Raw genomic sequence first — 18,851 nt, forward strand, 5'->3', positions numbered from 1 at the left:
TCTTAACTATCTCCATGTCCATGTCCATCTCAAGTGACTCATCGACAACTCATAAAACTTATTACTATCAACCTAATTAAATGTTATAATCCCATTAAGGTTATAGGCCACCGTATCATTCGCTCTGTGTTATAATGCAACTTGATGGCTCCAACACCATCATCAGACGAGTCACCCGCGTCGACTTCTGGCCGGGGCCTCACGCGAGCGCCAGACTCACCGCAAAGCAAGATTAGACGAAATGTAGCTTGTATCAGTTGTCGCGACTCAAAGGTGAGTTGTCTCGACTGAGCTGAGTTGCGTATGGTTAATGCTGAATCTGGGCTAGGTGCGGTGTAGAGCGAGTCCTGTCGCGGGACAGCCATGTCAACGCTGCGCCAAGTTACAAATTTCGTGCGTATACGATAGATCACACAAGAGAGTGACAAGGAGAAGGTAATAGTCTGATTACACTACTACGGAATGACTCTATGTTTTTATCTGAAATAGTGATATTGACAGTATGTAGTAAACTTGAGCTTCTGGAACAAGAACTCAGATCCATCAAAGAAGTTGTACAACCCAAGAGTAACGCAGAATCGCCATCAGTCCCCCAAAGAAACGGTACTGTGCTTCCTACACAACCATCTCAATTGCCTCCAGCCACCAATGGAACTGTCTTTCCATTATCAAGCAACTTGCAAAGCCCTCAACAACCCCCATCGTTCGTGCCATCGGCGACGTTCGAAAAGACAGAACCTACAAAACCTCGCATGCTAGGCGGTAAATTGGTGTCTGGACAGGATATTGACTGGTATTTTGAGAAGTAAGACTCCCAGGACTGATGCTAACAGCAGTAAGACTAACAGCTTTAGGTATTTACAATGCTATCATCCCTATCTACCCATCTTGAGGAAGAAAGACCCAGATGAATGCTTCGAAGCATCAACAACTCTCTTCTGGACAATAATATCGACAGCATGTCGTCGATATGCTAAGGATGAACAACTTGTAACTACACTACTCGATTCTCTTAACCGCGACGTCTGGGGCCTGCTTCAAGCCATTACATTAGACCTCGAGTCTATTCAGACTCTCTTGATAATCTGTACTTGGCCATTCCCGACCATCAGGTTTGTCACTGATCCATCGCCCAATTTTATAAGCAGTGCCCTCAACGCTTGCATGCTTCTCGGCCTACATACTGGCCGAGGATCTCATCCTAGCTTCCTGATCGGCGGACGCCAGCACATGACATGTACGGACTACGAGGCGTCCATAACGTGGGTGTTCTGTAGTATTCTAGCTCAAAGGTTTGTTCGATCCTGCAATGGAATTGTAGGTTACTGATAATGTGCAGAGTATCTACAGGCAATGGACATCCGCCTCCATTTCTTCAGCATAATGACACCAAATGCAAAGATACTATCAAAGACACTCTTGCACCGGAGTTGCTCACTTTCTTTGAGCTGCAGAAGTTTTCAAATCGATTACATACAGCCATGGCTGCGCAGATATCAGCAAACAATGGAGTTCCTGAAACTATTGTCAAGATGTGGGAAGACGAGTTTGAGCTTCTTAGACCCCTTGTCACCCCCCGTGTCGAATCAGGTAGGCTCCCGGTAACACCCATCCTCAACATCCCATTGCTAACGACATCCATCGAGACTTTTCTCGTTTCATAATGCTAGTTGCTCAACTCGAAGTTCAGGCTTACTACTACATCTCGCCTCCTGACCAGCGTCCCAATTTTACCCTCAATACTCTCCGCACATACAATACCTCACAGAATCTTATAAACACAGCCCTCACACTCGAGTCAACATGTCAATTACTCACACACAGCCCCCATTGGGTCTACCGCGCTCTCGTTGACGCCAGCTGCATCCTCCTATCCACGCTACACTCCACCGCTGCTCCGCAACATCTCTCATCCTCAGACGCTGAAGTTGTCGCTGCGCAGGTTCTATCCCTTCTAAAAACCTGCTCAGTTCGTGATAATGACCTTCCCACGCGAGGGTCTATCATCCTTGAGACATTCTGGTCTGTAAGGCATGTACTCCCTAAGTGGGATATTCCCGTTGGTGCATGGCCGGATCGTATAGGTGCTGCCACATCGTATTGGTGTCTCACAGCCTTCAAAAACGCATTGCAGGAGGCCAAGAATATCACAGATGGTACACAAAAAGGCATTGATGCCTTTCGTAAGTCTGCACTCTTATTTATATGGACTGTAATTGCTCACATGTGGCATCTAGAACAAAGGTTCCCAGGGAACAATAACAGTAATAATACCGAAAGCAATGTCAACGCTAACACAGACATCAATGGCCAAGAACAAAGTATGGACAGTACCATCGATCCCCTCCAGGGAATTGACTGGTCCATGATTATTGATGACTTCGGCTGGATTGGAGAGGGTCCTGTGTTTCTCGGGCCAGCGTAATGGTCAAAACAAGTTTTAATTTGAATGACGGCTTTGGATCCCAGCAGAGATATTACACTTACCGCAGTATTTACTCAGTCAGACCAAAACCAGATAGATTGATTATGTGAGCTGTCCGGGTAATCACTCGAGACAACACCGTATAGATTGAGATAAAGCATGTCACATCGTAGATAACAACAATTAATTCAACTTTTGTTCCCATTGCTTATCATCAAGTGACTAAATACATGAAACTTCAGTACAAACATTAGGATGAAACCTTAACTCCGTCATGCAATCATCAAATTCGTCCATGAAAAACAGTATCACCCATCAGTGCTCCTTCAATCCCCGATTTTTACTTGTACTTAGTCGTAGATGTCCTGATCCATGTCATCCAACATCTCGTCGACTGCATCCTCTTCATCAACCATATCTTCATCCTCTCCAAGCTCACTGTCGGGATGGTTGGAAAGCACAACAATCTTGCCATCAATGAGCTCAACACGCGCGTATTCGCCATCGCGGATGTTGTTGCGCAGGATGAGGATGGCAAGACGGTTGAGGACCTCCTTCTCGATAAGGCGAGACAGGGGTCGAGCACCATAAGCTGGCGAGTACCCACTGTTGCCCAGGTAATCTTTGGCTTCTTCTGACACGTCGATATGGACTTTTCGGCCATTGTCTTCGAGTCGTTTCTGAATCTCACCAAGCCGAATATCGACAATTTTGCGAATCTCCTTGCGTGTGAGACGGTTGAAGATAACAACCGAGTTGATACGGTTGAGGAACTCAGGCAAGAAGTAGTTGCGTAAGGCGGTCATGACCAACTCCCGAGTACCGGGGTCGACACGTCCCTCCTTCACGCCAGGTCGGACAAGGTATTCTGCACCCAGGTTAGAGGTCATAACCACGATGCAGTTCTTGGCGTCAACGACTCTGCCTTGGCCGTCAGTGATACGACCGTCGTCCATGAGCTGGAGAAGGACAGTGAGAACTTCCTTGGCAGCCTTCTCAACCTCGTCAAAGAGCAAGATTGAGAATGGCTTGCGGCGGAGAGCCTCAGTGAGCTGGCCACCGGCATCGTGGCCAACGTATCCAGGAGGCGCACCAATCATGCGGCTCAGTGCATGTCTCTCCTGGTATTCAGACATATCAAAGCGGATCATTGCCTTGGCGTCGTCGAACAGAAATTCAGCCAGAGCCTTGGTGAGAAGGGTCTTTCCGGTACCCGATGGACCACAGAAAAGGAAGCTCGGCGGCTGATTGGGGTTACTAAGGCCAGAACGCTGGAGTCGGATGGCGTTGGCGACAGATTGAACAGCTTCCTTCTGACCAACAACGACCTTGCTGAGCACCTTTTCCATGTGGATGAGCTTCTCCTTCTCAGAGGTACGCAGACGAGTGACTGGGATGCCAGTCCAACGAGCAACAATCTCGTTGATGTTGTCTGCGGTAACGATGTCGGTGACCATGGCGCCACCAGAGTCCGTGGGAGCAGTAGCGTTAAGAGCGGCGTCGGCAGCAGCCTTGCGAGCCTCAAGCTCCTTGATGACAGCCTCTTGTTCGGGGATGGCACCATACTTGAGATCCGCGGCCTTGGCGTGCTCAGAGTTATTCATGGCATCCTCGAGGCGCTTCTCGAGATCATCGAGCTTGAGCTTGGCTTGGTGAATCTCCTCACTGCGCTTGATCTCGCTCTGGTATTTCTCGCGGAGAGGCTGTAATTCCTCTTCAACGTTCTTAGCATCCTTTTTAGCTTGAGCAAGACGAGTCTGGGATGCCTCGTCCTTTTCCTTCTCAAGAGCCGCAATCTCGATCATAAGCTGCCTAAGCTTGCGCTCAAGAGAGTCGATGATTTCAGGCTGAGACTCTCGAGCAACACGAACTGCAGCAGCGGCCTCGTCGACAAGATCGATAGCCGAGTCAGGCAGTCGTCGGGATGTAAGGTAGCGTGCAGCCAGATTAGCAGCAGCTACGAGAGCGCTGTCGAGGATGGTGACTCGGTGATGACGGTCATATCGCTCCTTGAGACCTCGAAGGATAGAGACCGTCTCAGGAATGCTGGGTTCCTTGACGATGACCTGCTGGAATCGACGTTCGAAGGCGGCATCCTTCTCAACGTACTTACGGTATTCGGCAAGGGTAGTCGCACCGATACAGTGTAGCTGGCCACGGGCAAGCATGGGCTTGAGAAGGTTGGCAGCATCCATGCCTCCTTCACCAGACGAACCAGCGCCCATGAGAAGGTGGATTTCATCGACAAAGAGAATGATGACATCCTTTGACTCAGTAATCTCCTTCAAAACACCTTTCATTCTCTCTTCGAACTCTCCACGGTACTTGCTGCCAGCGACAAGTGCACCCACGTCAAGTGAAAGGAGCTTGCATGACTTCAAGTTGTCAGGAACGTCACGGTTGACAATTCGCTGAGCCAGTCCTTCAATGACTGTAGTCTTTCCTACACCGGGCTCACCGATGAGGACAGGGTTGTTCTTGGTTCGTCGGGAAAGAATTCTGACAACTCTGCGAATCTCCTCCTCTCGGCCAATGACGGGGTCGATCTTCTTCTCGCGGGCCATCTCAGTCATGTCAATGGTGAACTTGGCCAGGTTCTCATTCTCCTCTTCAGTATCAGCTGTCTTGCTGTCGACTCGCTTGGTTCCCCGAATAGCCTGTACTGCTTCTTGCACCAGCTTAGGCTTGGGAATGTTGGCTTCCTTAAGAGGTCCTTGGATGGTTGAATCCTCAGAAAGCGCAGTGATGAGGTGATCCACGCCAATGTATGTATCCTTCTGCACCTTCTGCAGTTCCATGGCCTTTCTTAGCACATTATGGAACTGAGGTGCCAAAGAGACATGCTCAGGTGGGGGATCTTGACTTGGGAGTCGAACGAGGGTTTTCTTGAGGGCTCGATCGAAGAGTTGAGGATCACCATGTGCTCGCTCAACGACTTGTCGGAAGAGTGTGCTTGTGGGAGGAGGACCGTTCTGTTGATCCTTTGAAGGGTCCGGGGGAGGGTCGAGTAGAGAGACAGCAAGATGAACCGGCGCAAGCTGGGAATGGCCGTATTGTTCAGCCAAGGCCATGGCATCTTCCACAGCCTTTTGGGCACGGTCTGTAAAGTCCATGCGGCTATTCATGATTGCGGTGTTGTGGTGAGAGTGTAAAGGATAGTTGGAACAAGAGAATTAATGTATATAGTCGTACAGTAGTATTGCCCAGTTATTAGAGTAGTATGTAAGAGAAGGGCGATGTCAGGTTTTCGAAGATTGGGTATCGTTTGATGTGTGGGGTATAGTTGTTTGCTGTACTTAATGCAAGAGAAGAAAGTGATCCGGAAGACCGAGGATCAAGAGGTGAATTTATTCACGAATTGAGTGGATCTCATGGAATAATCAAGTCACTCCATAGAAGCATCTGGCGGAGGATATCGTCCGACGTGAAGTATCGAGATCTTGATGGTAGGATCCAGCAAGGTCAAGTAACATCGACACAAGCTCATGGAAACCTCCAGCCCAACCCATCAGCAGCTTCTGGCAGCTTCCGGATTCTTCGACGTCATTGGAGCAAGGTCAATCCTGGAAGGTCCATGCTGAGAGCTCATTGGTTGTATCTTCTTATCTTATCAGCTGATGTTGACAGTCCTGATCTGCTTATGCTTTTCCGAAAAGGGTAGCGTTGGAAAGTTGCAGTTGCCAACTTCCAGATGAAACCGACAGATGAAGACAATGGAAGATTTCAATTGAGTCTGAACCTTAATACAACAGAGCCTATGCACAACCGATGGACGATAACGGTCAGGTTTTGATAATTCAATTAATGAGTTAAGATGGCTATAGATTAAAATGGCCACAAAATAGAGATCAACCGACTTTTGATTCCGGCCTCACGTGACCATGCGCTCGTCCGTGATTGAACCGGCGATACTGGCATTTTTTCCAATCAGTCCCCAATATCAAGGCCATCTCAACCTCACAGTGGGCGACCATGAACACGGCACCAACATCTCGACTGGGCCAAGTGCCCAGCTACGTACGAATATGGGTGCGACATGGCCACTTCGGTAAGAAGAAGAATGGCAGAGGGTTTCCTCCACCCGAGGGACATGGGGAGGATATCTGGGTATTTGGCCACAGAAGAACAAACCAGATTATTTACAGCTTTGATAAGACGCTAAACGTGAGCTCAACTCTATTAAGTTCCTGATAAGCTCCATAGATGTGCTAACATGATGTTGTAGGGTTTCCACGATCTTAAGCAACTCCCATTCAATGGTAAAAAGACAAAGCCCGCCAAACTTCGAAAAGACTACTGGTCTCCCTTTGCACACATCTCCTTCCCCGCCGGGCAAGGTTCCATTGGCCGTTCCGTCTTCCAAAAACTGCGCGAGTTGAAGCACCTGCACGAGGTAGCATGGGATGACGACTTCCGATATAAGAACCCCGAAGAGTTCAGCGAAGCCGACCGCAAGCGAGTCACGAAGCAACAGGAGAAGGGCAACATGGACCATCGCCCCATCCGAACAAAAGAGGAGCGAGGTGTGGCTCTCAATGCCCAGAAGCCAAACTCCATTGCCGATATAGCGTCTGTCTTGAGCGGTGCTGGTCGCGGCAACAAAATCGTTGTATCAGAAGATGCCGAGGGTGCCGAGAAAAAGCTTTTGGATGTGAAGGTAAACTGGGCGAACGACCAGGACAAGGAGTACGCTCAGGAATGGTCTGGAAATGTTACACACGGGCTGTTCGAAAAGCCGAGCTACGTTTCGAACGAGCCCGAGAAGAAGAAAAAGGAGGAGGAGGAGGAGACACCCGAGCCAGTGGCTGAATGAAGAACCCAAAGAGAAGGTTACAATGAACGAAAAGGCTCAGGAGATGACACAACAGGTGGTTGGGGTTGGAGATTGAGTCTCTCACGAACATCCAGGTTCCTCCTACTCAAGTCATTATAAGTGTTCTACCTCCAAATGTATAAAATGTGTATTTTGGACTCCATCGGGTTGGACTAGTTGGAAAGTTGTGTCATCGAGTGTCTACAGCCTAGAACGAGGACATTGATCACATCAGCTGGCAAAGGTTTGTAGATGAAGGAGCATATATATATTCATCAGGTGGCGTGATGCCAAAGTCGTTGTACGATAGTAGCTGTACCATCAACTAAATGCAAGCGCTCATAAATCATTCATTACCCCGGTTTGTTACCAGGTGCAAAAGTCCAATCTGATGTGGGGGTGGAAACGCCAAAACAGGTCCAAACCGTAGAGAAAAAGCAACCCTTGAAAAGCAGAGCGCGCACTCTGCTAAATTAATTTAGATAGGCAGCGCAAACTGCTTCAGGTACTCGTAATCAGCTACGTTGTCCTCGACCGTCTTGCGGATAACCTTTTGCGCCTCAGGGCCGTACTTGGCGGTCCATTCCTTATCTTCTGACTCGGTGGTCATCGTCTTCTTTAGTTAGCGATGTCAGCCTTATTTTCACCCTACCACAAGAAGCGCGAACGAACAGTGGATGTTGTTGCAGACCAACAGGTGGAGGGATAGTGGGGAGGGTGCGATTATAAGAAATCGTTTTGACGTACCTGGTGATGCGTGCGAGGCCTCAGAGCCGAGCTCTTGATAGCATCGTTGTGCCAGCCATTCCACTTCTGGAAGGCAATAGTCGCATAGTTGCAATCATCATCATTCCACTCGAGCATCTCGGGCTTGAAGTCAATGCCCGTCTTCTCGCAGTAGAGACGGATGGTCTTCTCGGGGTTATCGAGAAGATCATCAGCGTCGATAACAACGAGGTTGTCCTTATCGACGATGTTCTCCTTGATCAGGAAGTCAAAGAAACGCACGAGCTCCTTATAACCAGCCTCATTGGGCATGAAGTCATAGAAACCAGTGACTTCATCCAGAGGTGGCACCGTGCAACGGTAGTATGAGGGGATAGCTCGGCGAGGGTGGCGGATGAGGAAGGTGAATTGGAATTGCTTCAGGACCTCTAGTGGCAAAACAGTTGGATTGCCAGGCTCTTCCTTGCCCAGAGACGGTGCAACCTTGGTAGGCTTGTTGTCTGGGGCCATGAGGTAGTAGGCCATGTCCTTGATGAAGATTCGCTTGCCCTGGTAGGAAGTGTTAATATATTGCATCAATTGATGAATCTCTCATGGCGTGGCTCCCGCCAATGGCAAAAGGGCGATAAGGATACGACACGTAACATTGATTGTATGTTCATGACCATCATGTGTCAACCAAGCGTATGCTGCAGATAAAAAACTTGGCCGTGGCACATGTTTCTTGTTTGGCTTGTAGTTCCCCTCATTCGAGAAGGCGGGGTGTGACGGGGAGTTCGGGGAGTTCGGGCGATCGCATGAACCTTGAGGAGATTGGAGGGGAGGTTTTACTAACATCTTTGCCCGCATCCATGACCTCGTTGAGGACGTCTTTGTAGGTCTTTTGTGAGAAACCACTCTGTTCACGAGTAGCAGTGTCGTTTCTGAAACGATCACTGAGAATCTCAGGACCATAGTAGAAGGCATCTCCAAAGGGTTCGTGAACGCTCTCTAGGATATCGCGGCGGGCCATGAAGACCTATCAATTAAACAGAGTCAGCATTGTAATAGTGAGCGCAATCATGACGATGTCAACACTGAGAAGGCGGCATGATCTTGGATTTCAGGGACTCAACATACCCGCTCAAAGGCCGTAGAGCATGCACGTGGGTGCGTGGCAGTAAAGATAGGGCGGGGCGCCATTTTGGGTGAAAGAACCAAGAAGAAAAGGGAGATATAGCAGATAAGTGTTGTCGCTTCAACATTAAGCTGGAGGAAGAGCAGAAGGGATGAGAAGAAGAGTAAATCTTGGAGGATACGAAACAGCAGATCAAGCCATTAAAAGGTATTTGAGACGCCCAGCGTACAGTACCTGAGTACTCACAGAGTTTGCTGGAGAGCTTCCGGACCATCGCCCGATGGTAATTGTTGAAGCGATGGTCCGTAGGCTATCACTAACTTGGTTAGATCCTCCCACCCTGAACCTGGGCGTGTGGCCCATGAACGACCCTTAGTGGTCTCTCTTTGAGTGTTGCGCATGCGGCGTGTACGTCATGTTGGTCGATAGTGGTCTCCGCTGAAGCAACTAAGACGAGATATCTCTCAAGTATCCGAGTTTTCTCGCCCCTCATTGATGCTTTTTGAGCCCATCCCACAGTCCCCCCAAGGCTTTATCGGGCCCTTCGTTTTCTTCATCCCTGCCCTCAATGACCTTGCAAAGCTTTCCAAAGGGTCAATTCCTCCGACTTGCCCCACGCGGCTGGGTCAAGCCTGATCCAGGCCAATCCCATGAATCTCAAAAAACGCATGTCTTTTTCCGTTGCTGTGAGTTGTGTCCTGCAAGTGCCTGAAACGGATTTAATAGCGTAAACTCAACATTGGCAGACATGTTCGCGTATCCCGGGTAGTGGGGATAAGTCTCTTCTCCATGGGTGTCACACTGCACAAGGCGGCACCGTGGCGATGGTCTTGTGCAAGTATACACAATGTAATGTGAGATGTTGATAAGCGACCGATATTCCGTTCGTAAAGCTTTTGTCTTTGACGTGGGACGGCCCGATGGCGGTACAGAAAATATGTGATCTTCAATGCGCCCAGGCCCTGCTAAAGAAAGACCTGTCAGGGCGACATTAGAGAGCACGCACTCAGCCCCACTGGGCTCACGGGGAGTTCCCCAAAGCTTCTAAAGCCGTTTTTATGTTTCCACGGGGAGTTCGTCCTGACTTGTCATGATGCCTTTTGCATCGCGTGTATGTAAGAGGTACTGCCAGTCGTCAAATGGAATGCATGGATGTCATAGAATTGGTGAATAATTCGTTTGTTGCTTTTTGGCAAAGTTATATGTATCTCTCCCAGCTTCCAAGCCACCTCCAACTCTCGGCCACGCGACTGATTTTTTCCAGCGCACCGTTGACCCGCCCCTCAGGATCGACATACTTGTGACCCTCAAATTCGATGAAGAAAATATACTGGAAGGGTTTCACGAGGCTTGGTAGACTGTTGATGCTGGTCAAGTTGATGTCGAATGTACGGAAACAGCTCAGCACATCCGCCAAAGCGCCAGGTGATGTGTGAGGTACTGTGAAAGAGACAAGTGACTTGCTTCCCTTTTCAGCAACAGCCTTTTCAGTTTTTTCCAGGTCTTTGGGGCCTTCAGCATTTGTACCAATCACGAAGAAACGGGTCGTGTTATCCTCCCTGTCCTCAATCGATTTTCCCAGAAAATCGAGACCATGAAGTTTAGCGGCGAGCTCGCTTGAGATGGCGGCCCAGGTACCCGTCGTGTCCTTACTGACAATTTCAGCTGCCTTGCTGGTTGAACTGACCTCAAAAATTTCGACACCCTTGAGATAGGTGGAGATGAAAGCGGTACATTGGCCAAATGCTTGGGGGTGCGAATATAAGCGCTGGATGTGCTTGAGACTCGCCAGGGGCCTGGACCGCGGTTTTGAAGGTGACGGGTCTGTGGCTGTCGGGGTGCAAGTACCGGATCCTTCAGCTATGTCTTCGACAGCTGGCACAGGGCTCTTGTGACCAACAAGGCAATGGTGAACGTCCACGTATGTCTCGCCATCGACAGTGATATCCGGATAATGGTTCGTTCTGTCAGCCAGGTTGTCCAAGGTGAAGCTCACAGAACCATTGGTGGAGTTCTCAAAAGGCACAACACCAGCTTGCACCTGGCCACTTTGGACCTGGTCAAAGACATCTTTGCCAGGACAATCAGTAACGGACATCCCGACTGCGAGATATTGACTGAAACGTACCATCGATAGTAACTGCAGGGGAGAATTCCCATGTTGACTCAGAAAAGGCCTGACGAACAGCCTATGGAGCCAGGTCAGTCAAGGCTAGTGTCATGCGGTCGCTATAGGGTACAGCTATAGGAATGACTTTACCTGATGGGTGTAGGAGGCGACTGGGCCGAGGAAGCTGACAACAGGCTTGTGCTGGCTGGCCATGATGCCTTGGTTATGATCGGTGTCACCGGATCGACTGAAATTCTTGAGGCGACGTCAAACTGAATTTCGGTACAGCGTGACTACACTTTCAGCCCTGAGTCTTAGGGTTCTTCGTATACCAAGAATGGTTAGGTCTCTAGGGATGTAGTGTTGCAGTTTCTTGCTTGAGAATGAGGCTGTCACCAAGATGCGATAACTGGGATGAACTGCAGTCAATTGGCTCGGTGATGAAACTTCTAACGAGCTATTCCGTCAGTGTTCGTATGTGGGTGTCTTCGACTCCAGCTTGTGCCTGTGTGTAACCCAATTGAACACCAGAGAAGGCGTTGGCGATGTCGTGATAATGTCGTGATCGTGGGGGAGGAATGAATTCCCTCCAAGTTGTGGGATGAAAAGTTGCAGGGTAGTACAGCACTAACAGTCTTCAAGCGGGCAAATACGGGGTTCGAGATAGTGAGCCACTTGGTTCATGCGGGGTTCAACTGGCCACTGCGAGATCGGTTTAACAAGCAGGTTGGCTTGTTGGCGATGGTAAGAAAACAAAAGGTAACTACAGGGAAGTCTTTGTGAAACGACGGTCCTGCCCGGTATTGAAATTATGTGAAGATCAAAAGCCGATATTTCCATGAAGGTGAGAAAATGAAGGAGCGAAAAGGTTAAGTCAGGGCGTTTTCTTTTCTTACGACGTCCCTCATCGTATTATACTGGGGCAAAAGTCGACATCGCTGCCTCTGTTCATCTTACAATTGAGACTAGGAAATGGCAGAAAATTTGAGACTTCAATTCTAAATGAAGAAGGGTGATATATATGGAAGGGTCGATCTATAGTTGCAAATATTTGAATTTTCGTCTATGAGCTCTTCTTTTATAAGGCGGTTCATGGGATCGACTCGACGTAGGGTAAGAAAGTGTAATACATGATAGTTTGGATGTGGACTTACACAAACACATACTTGTTACAATGACGACACTTTCACTTTTCTCCTCCCTTAACGTTTTGCAATATAACAAGGCGACCTCCTTTAGACGATTCGGCTTAAAGTTAATGCTTTAAAAAAATGTGCATTGATTTAAAAAGCAAAGGAAGTAAGTGAGCCCCAATGAAATCCATTTGGATGTAGTAAGATTTATTTATGCCCCCGTCCCATGATGCTCTAGTCATCATATGGATGTAGCGATCTCATTGCCTAAACATACCAGTTTCGTAGAGATACACGCCCTTTATGAACTTCCTCCAGGAATAAGAATAAATGTAATTGTATTACTACTTATACAAGGCTGACCGATGATAGCATGGGCTTCAAGTGTTAAATTTGTTCAACATGACGAACACCTTCACCCGATACCTTTATCAAGGATTATTCCACCAAGGCCCACAGTCTCCGATAGATATTAACCCTAACTGGTGGTGGTCTTTCTGCAGCTAGTACTTCATCCATCCCTTGATACATATCAATATCTTCAGGATCTCTGACCCACCTATCTCCCCGCTGATACAGTCGATGGCCAAAGTAGATGAGCAGAAACGCAGAGATGCCGATGTAAGCCGTGAAAAAAATCAGCCACTGACCATTGTGAAGGAAAGAAGACAGCGAATCCGTTGATGAGTAAAAGGATGATGGAGACATTGACTCCGAAGTACATGCCCCAGGGCTGGAGGCGGGAGCGATATGGGGACTCTAGCTTATGATGAGTGATGGCTTTGCGGTATCTCGCGTAAATGATACTGCAGCAGATCCAACTGATATAACCGGAGGTATTGGTGAGATTGATTAGCCAGTTGAAGACTGTCAGACTACTATTTGACAGGCTGAGGTATGCTAGACATCCGAGGGAGGCGGTGATCAAGACTGCATAGTATGGAAGGCCATATCTGTCGCATCTCTTAAATATTGCAGGTGCATTCCCGGCCTTTGCGAGTGAATAAAGATTCCGGGAGGCAGAGTAGAGGAACGCGTTCGCAGCCGTGATCGCTGAAAGGAGGATCAGTGCGTTGACGATGCTATCCAGGACAGGGATGCCGGCGTTCCGGATGGCAATAATGAAAGGTGAGCGTGCAGTTCCAGATGCTGTAAGTCGGGGATCGTTTGATGCGCAGACTACACCAATTCCGAAGACGGCGGGCATGAAAAGAATGATCAGGCGCCAAATGTATCATCGAGCGGCTCTGGGGAGGTTATAGCGTGGAGATTGCATCTTGCCCGCTGTTACGATGAGTTGTTCAGGAGCCAGGACGAATGCGATGGATGCTAGAACAAAAGACTGAAGGAGTGCAACAAGTCGTCCGGCATCGCCCTCCACGATATAAGTGTTCACTGGACCAGGGTCTTTCCAGTATCCAAAGTAGAGAGCATCTTTATGAGGGCCGCCCCCGAAAAACAGCAAAATGGAGAGAAAGATGAGGCCCAAGATGAGGAGAACTTTCATGCCTGCGCTCCAAAACTCGCACTCTCCAAAGACTCTGACCGGGAAGAGGTTAATAATGACAATGATAACATATATGATGGTGATCCACACCGCGCCATTAACCACAGTGCCCCAATAGTTGGTGAGAAGTGTAGAAGCGAAGAATTCATAGGGGATCAAGATGCCGAGTGAGTACCAGCAGAGATATCCCATTGCAAAGCCCATGCTGCTAGACACGTATTTGTGCCCGTAGTAGGCCATAATGCCTCCCGGAACAGGGAGATAAGTTGCAACCTCGGCAATTCCAGTGACTATGCAGTAGACGGGTATAGACAAGACTCTATAAGAAATCAGAAGGAATAGAGGACCACCAACGCGAAGAACCTGGGAAGTTCTTAGGAACAGTGAAGTTCCAATGGCACCTCCTATGGCTATCATCTGAGAGTGGCGAGGCTTGAAGCCACGGTGTGTATCTTCGTTTCGTTCGGCATCTGATGTACCATTTCGAATGGTTTCAACTTAACCAAGATGACTTGGGGACTTTTCTTGCTCATCTCTGGCTTTGAAAGGATGGGACACCGGACTTGGGGGGATAGACTCTGACATGGCTGGGATGAATATTGGTGCACCAACGAGACAAGGTCGAATAGAGATTCAACAAGAGAATAAGAGTGGTTTGCAAGACAAGGACAAGGGAATCTTCATGCTTATTTTATATTGATCAGAAACGCCCATACCACTACCACACAAGTCGCCCCAAGCGACCATGACAAGGAAGAAGCCTTGACCAATTGGCCGCCAGAATACACTAATCAAACTAGGTATCATCATCAATACCATAGGCCAAATCGATAGAGAAAGGTGAATCTCATCTTGGTTTGATTGTGACTATTAGCAACATGGCAACCTTCACTTACACAGTTATCAACTGATCCACTACCAGCATCTAGAGGCTTGCAGCGCGGGGAACTGTGGGGAAACCTTGTATATCAGTAGCTGATTGTCTGGGCCTTTCCATGTCGTTGGCGCCGAGGGAGCTTGATAGCGGCGCCAACGGCGGGATTCATGAGGGGGCTTCTTGATAAGAAACTCCGGGATTGGTTCGGAGGCTGATACGAAGTGGCCTAAATTATCCTAAATATCAAGAAGGGTGAAAATAGAGTGGAAGATATGATGGATATATCTAGCAAACTTAGCTCTCAAAGATTTAGATCTGGCATCTAGCAACAGGCCGTAAACCTCAACTTTCCAAGATGGCTCACCCTTTTGTCTCCAACTCAAGCATTCTCTATCGTTCATTCGCTCATCAACCTGAAAGAGTCGTTTCTGCCTCAGGAGTATCTCTGTTTCTCGAGTCTGGCCGTGAAATTCTTGATGCTTCAGCTGGACCAGCCGTATCATGTCTTGGCTTTGGACGCCCTGAGATTGCTGAAGTGGTGGCGAACCAGATGAACCTGCTCCCTTATCTCTACTCTGGCGCACGTTTCACTTGCGATGTAACCGAGAAACTTGCGTCGATGCTTCTGCAGGGGCAACTTGGTGGCCTATCCAAGGCCATATTCGTCAACTCTGGAAGCGAAGCCACTGATGCTGCTATCAAGCTGGCAACACAATACTGGCACGAGCGAGGAATGCCCCAGAAGCGCCATGTTATCGCAAGAAAACAGAGCTATCATGGCAACACGATTGGAGCACTCTGCGTCTCTGGCCACCAATCTCGAAGGGCCATGTATCGTCACTGGCTCTCTCATAATGTCAGCTTCGTTGATCCTTGCTTCGCTTATAGGCTGAAGGGAAACGAATCCGACGAAAATTATGTCAAAACGACTGGCATATCAACTGGAGGCAGAGATCCTTCGTGTTGGACCGGAGAACGTTTCTGCATTTGTGGCTGAGACTGTCAGTGGAACTATTCTAGGTTGCCTTCCTGCTGTACCGGGATACTTCAAAGCTGTTCGAGAGATTTGTGACAAACATGATATTCTCTTGATCCTAGATGAAGTGAGTTACTGTTGATTGTACCGATAAACATACTTGCTAATACATTTTAGATTATGTGTGGTATGGGAAAAACCGGAACTATGCATGCTTGGGAGCAGGAGGGTATTTTAGGGCCTGATATTCAGATGATAGGCAAAGCTCTCGTTGGAGGGTTTGTTCCCCTATCTGGCGTGTTGCTTCGAAACAAGATTTTCGAAGCCCTCGCAGACGGATCTGGTGGATTGGCCCATGGCCACACATTCCAGGTATGCTTTATATGACAAAAAGTTGACTTGGAACTGGCTGACTTTCCCAACAGGCTCATCCAGTGGCTTGCGCTGCAGCTCTAGAGGTTCAACGCATCATTCGGGATGAAGATATTCTCACCAACGTCCAAGAAATGGGTAAAGTCTTGGAGAGGCTCCTGAAAACACATCTTGGCCCCTTGGAATTTGTTGGCGATATCCGTGGGCGTGGTCTTTTTTGGGCTGTTGAGTTCGTCCAAGATCGTTGCACCAAAACACCATTCCCGGCCAATATGAGACTGTGTCACCAGATCGTAGACAAGGCGCTTGGTCTGGGCTTGAACATATTGGGAAACCTGGGTGAGACTGGGGATATTCATGTTGATCATGTCATAATGTCTCCCCCATATGTGGTGACTGAGTCTGAATTGGGGAGGATGGTTGGCATTCTACGGGAAGCTATTCAGACTGTGATGGCTGAGGCTATTGATATTCAAGGGGCGCGACTCTAATCATACTTCCAGATAGATAGTTCGTTAGTTACAGGAAAATTTCATCAACATCCAATCCAATGTCGATTCAGGTATTGCAAATAGCTATCAGTCTGTCTAAGCTCCATGTTCTCTGACCTTTTGAGAAAAGAGATCCGTGCCGTCCATAGCTGTAGTAGCCACCAAGATAGCTAACGACTCCAATCAAACTTGCAATATTACAACATCTTCCTTTGTGCCTGCTGTTTTCTGACCTGTTGTTTATTCGATATCTGCACTAACAAGCTTGCACAACGATCTACCCCAGGATTAGGTTCCCCGCATACCCCCACGTTACCATCTTCAGATTAGCCTCTCCCGCCCATAGCGCCGTGCATAAGGGTCGTTGATAACGGGATGTGACCCGAAACTTTCGATCTTTGATCTTCCTCTCTAATTCTCTTCTTTCATATCACCGCCCATAGCGCTCTTGATCATTTCAAAGCTCACTGAAGCTCCTGGTTGGAATCGGATCAATATTTTGAGCCCAATGAACGAATCACTTAGATCCCCACCTTCGGTTTCAACTCGGAGAGGTGGCTATCCTCGACAGAAGCAGAAGCAGGGATGTCCAACATGTCGTCAACGGTATGTCAAGGGTCTCATGCATCAATTAGGCCGCAATGCTAATTAACCACAGAAAGAAGAAATGTGATCAGCTATACCCATTTGCAGTCACTGCTTGCGTCTCAACCTAGTTTGCAAGCGTGAGCCACCACGTTCAGTACTACTGTCCCCATTGGCGGCAACTGGAGGTTCTCAAGTGACCGAGACAAGAGTTGTGAGAACTCCGAGCATAGACCAGCAAAGCAAAGAGGTCACGCAACTATGCCAACCTCTTGGCTTATCGCTGGACCCTGGTGACTCCAACTCGGGAAATCTTGTGGGAAGCAGACGAGTGATGCTGCGTTACTACACGGTTACACTTGCGTTTCTACTGACCACGAATCTAGAAAAAAACTGTTTCCTCTCTGGTATGTGCGCCGAACACTTGATAACTTCACTAGCTTACATGCAAAGTTATCCTACCCATGGCGTTCGAATGCCCAACCCTAATGTATGCTGTTTCAGCATGGGCTTCTTCTCACTTAGCAATACGTGACGAAAAGTTCAGAGCGGAGTCACTAAGGCACCATGGACATGCTTTGGCCCAGCTTCAGAAGTCAATGCAACAGAGTGAACTGTCAACTGAGATGTGCCTGGCTGTGACTATGGTCCTCTGTTCCATGGAGTCAATATCTGAGGCTACTGATGCCTGGTATCCTCACTTGACAGGCGCAGCTGCTGAATTGGCTTGGCAACCTGAGAATTCACTCTCGGTGGTAGATCCGAAGCAAGCTGTCCAGGCTACCTTTGAGGGGAGGTGGCTTCTCCGCAATTTCGCCTATCACGATATCATGATGAGTGTCTCGATGGATTGCCGTCCATTAATAAGGGGCTTCTACTGGGCCTCAGAGGATGACACACTTGCAGATCCCTATTTTGGATTTGCGTCGCGGATACTCTATCTCATCTCCGAGACTAGCATTCTGAACGCTGACTTCGCCGAAGCCAAATCGGCATCGCAGACCCGTGGTTATAGTTTTGCTGAACGTTCACAAAAGATAGAAAGTGAACTCCAGAGTTGGGTTTGTCCTTCAGGTCAAGATGATTCACCTCTAGCCTTACTCGGTGAAGCCTATCGCAACGCGGCACTCATTCATCTTTACCGAACCCTTGCTCGTTACATTAACAGCTATTCTGATATCTTGAAGACGAAGCTGAAGACTTGTGTAGAGTCGATATGTAAGCTTAGCAGAAAAGTGTCAGAAGGTTGTCTCGTGGAATGCACCCTGCTTTTCCCGCCGTTCATGGCGGGAGGAGAAGCCCACGAGACAAGTGAGATAGAAAGCATTAGAGAGAAGCTTTGCGAGATGATTAAGTGGCGAAAATTCCGAAACGTTGAAGCTTGTCTTGACGTCCTTGATGAAGTATGGCGGCGAAGAATGGATGGATCAAGGAGGGAAGACCAAGGTAAGGTGGACTGGCTAGATGTGGTGAAGCAACGGGGCTGGAAGCTTTCCATTTCGTAATTGCGAAGTTCCGAATACCGAGAACAAACTCTTTCTTCCAATTGAATACAAGTTAATCCTTGGAAAGTATGTCAGCGATATACGATCTTCAATTAAGCTCCACCCCCGATCTGGGACCGGCGTTGGCGCCGCGGTTGCGCCATGCGGGTAACGACATGCACTCTTATCACCTCACTACTGCTGCGTTAGACCTCAAATGTATAAACAGGTTACC

General features: G+C 48.3%; 7 protein-coding genes across 7 annotated transcripts; 3 read left to right on the top strand and 4 right to left on the bottom strand.

The window, feature by feature from the left end:
• The first annotated feature begins 6 nt into the window (after window positions 1–6).
• Window positions 7–2,632, top strand: BKA55DRAFT_574513 (uncharacterized protein). The gene is made up of 7 exons (XM_046193310.1): window positions 7–273; window positions 329–435; window positions 509–805; window positions 855–1,292; window positions 1,340–1,590; window positions 1,647–2,183; window positions 2,238–2,632. Exons 1-7 carry the CDS (start codon window positions 145–147, stop codon window positions 2,423–2,425), a joined length of 1,947 nt encoding a protein of 648 aa, XP_046046828.1. The 5' UTR covers window positions 7–144; the 3' UTR covers window positions 2,426–2,632.
• Window positions 2,609–5,967, bottom strand: BKA55DRAFT_574515 (P-loop containing nucleoside triphosphate hydrolase protein). The gene has a single exon (XM_046193311.1). The coding sequence runs from the start codon at window positions 5,548–5,550 to the stop codon at window positions 2,776–2,778; it is 2,775 nt and encodes a 924-aa protein (XP_046046829.1). The 5' UTR covers window positions 5,551–5,967; the 3' UTR covers window positions 2,609–2,775.
• A 430-nt stretch (window positions 5,968–6,397) lies between these two features.
• On the top strand, window positions 6,398–7,238 carry BKA55DRAFT_541597 (transcriptional regulation of mitochondrial recombination-domain-containing protein; the record flags this gene model as incomplete). The annotated part of the gene is made up of 2 exons (XM_046190388.1): window positions 6,398–6,589; window positions 6,651–7,238. The coding sequence occupies 2 exons, from the start codon at window positions 6,398–6,400 to the stop codon at window positions 7,236–7,238; spliced, it is 780 nt and encodes a 259-aa protein (XP_046046830.1).
• Window positions 7,239–7,716: 478 nt separating this feature from the next.
• Window positions 7,717–9,146, bottom strand: BKA55DRAFT_517223 (P-loop containing nucleoside triphosphate hydrolase protein; the record flags this gene model as incomplete). Its single annotated transcript, XM_046188166.1, has 4 exons — window positions 7,717–7,854; window positions 7,986–8,513; window positions 8,800–8,982; window positions 9,084–9,146. The coding sequence occupies 4 exons, from the start codon at window positions 9,144–9,146 to the stop codon at window positions 7,717–7,719; spliced, it is 912 nt and encodes a 303-aa protein (XP_046046831.1).
• A 671-nt stretch (window positions 9,147–9,817) lies between these two features.
• BKA55DRAFT_91197 (Prephenate dehydratase-domain-containing protein) lies at window positions 9,818–11,522 on the bottom strand. The gene is made up of 3 exons (XM_046201684.1): window positions 11,342–11,522; window positions 11,210–11,270; window positions 9,818–11,151 (listed from the first exon to the last, which is right to left on the bottom strand). Exons 1-3 carry the CDS (start codon window positions 11,402–11,404, stop codon window positions 10,280–10,282), a joined length of 996 nt encoding a protein of 331 aa, XP_046046832.1. The 5' UTR covers window positions 11,405–11,522; the 3' UTR covers window positions 9,818–10,279.
• Window positions 11,523–12,622: 1,100 nt separating this feature from the next.
• On the bottom strand, window positions 12,623–14,416 carry BKA55DRAFT_665247 (amino acid permease/ SLC12A domain-containing protein; the record flags this gene model as incomplete). The annotated part of the gene is made up of 4 exons (XM_046197742.1): window positions 12,623–12,969; window positions 13,031–13,503; window positions 13,726–14,328; window positions 14,395–14,416. 4 exons carry the CDS (start codon window positions 14,414–14,416, stop codon window positions 12,763–12,765), a joined length of 1,305 nt encoding a protein of 434 aa, XP_046046833.1. The 3' UTR covers window positions 12,623–12,762.
• Window positions 14,417–15,063: 647 nt separating this feature from the next.
• On the top strand, window positions 15,064–18,637 carry BKA55DRAFT_595783 (pyridoxal phosphate-dependent transferase; the record flags this gene model as incomplete). Its single annotated transcript, XM_046195851.1, has 7 exons — window positions 15,064–15,627; window positions 15,662–15,811; window positions 15,862–16,056; window positions 16,110–16,475; window positions 17,011–17,153; window positions 17,241–17,539; window positions 17,658–18,637. 7 exons carry the CDS (start codon window positions 15,064–15,066, stop codon window positions 18,635–18,637), a joined length of 2,697 nt encoding a protein of 898 aa, XP_046046834.1.
• Window positions 18,638–18,851: the final 214 nt, after the last annotated feature.

Source organism: Fusarium redolens, assembly GCF_020744475.1.
Source record: "Fusarium redolens strain MPI-CAGE-AT-0023 chromosome Unknown BKA55scaffold_12, whole genome shotgun sequence".
NCBI lineage: Eukaryota > Fungi > Ascomycota > Sordariomycetes > Hypocreales > Nectriaceae > Fusarium > Fusarium redolens.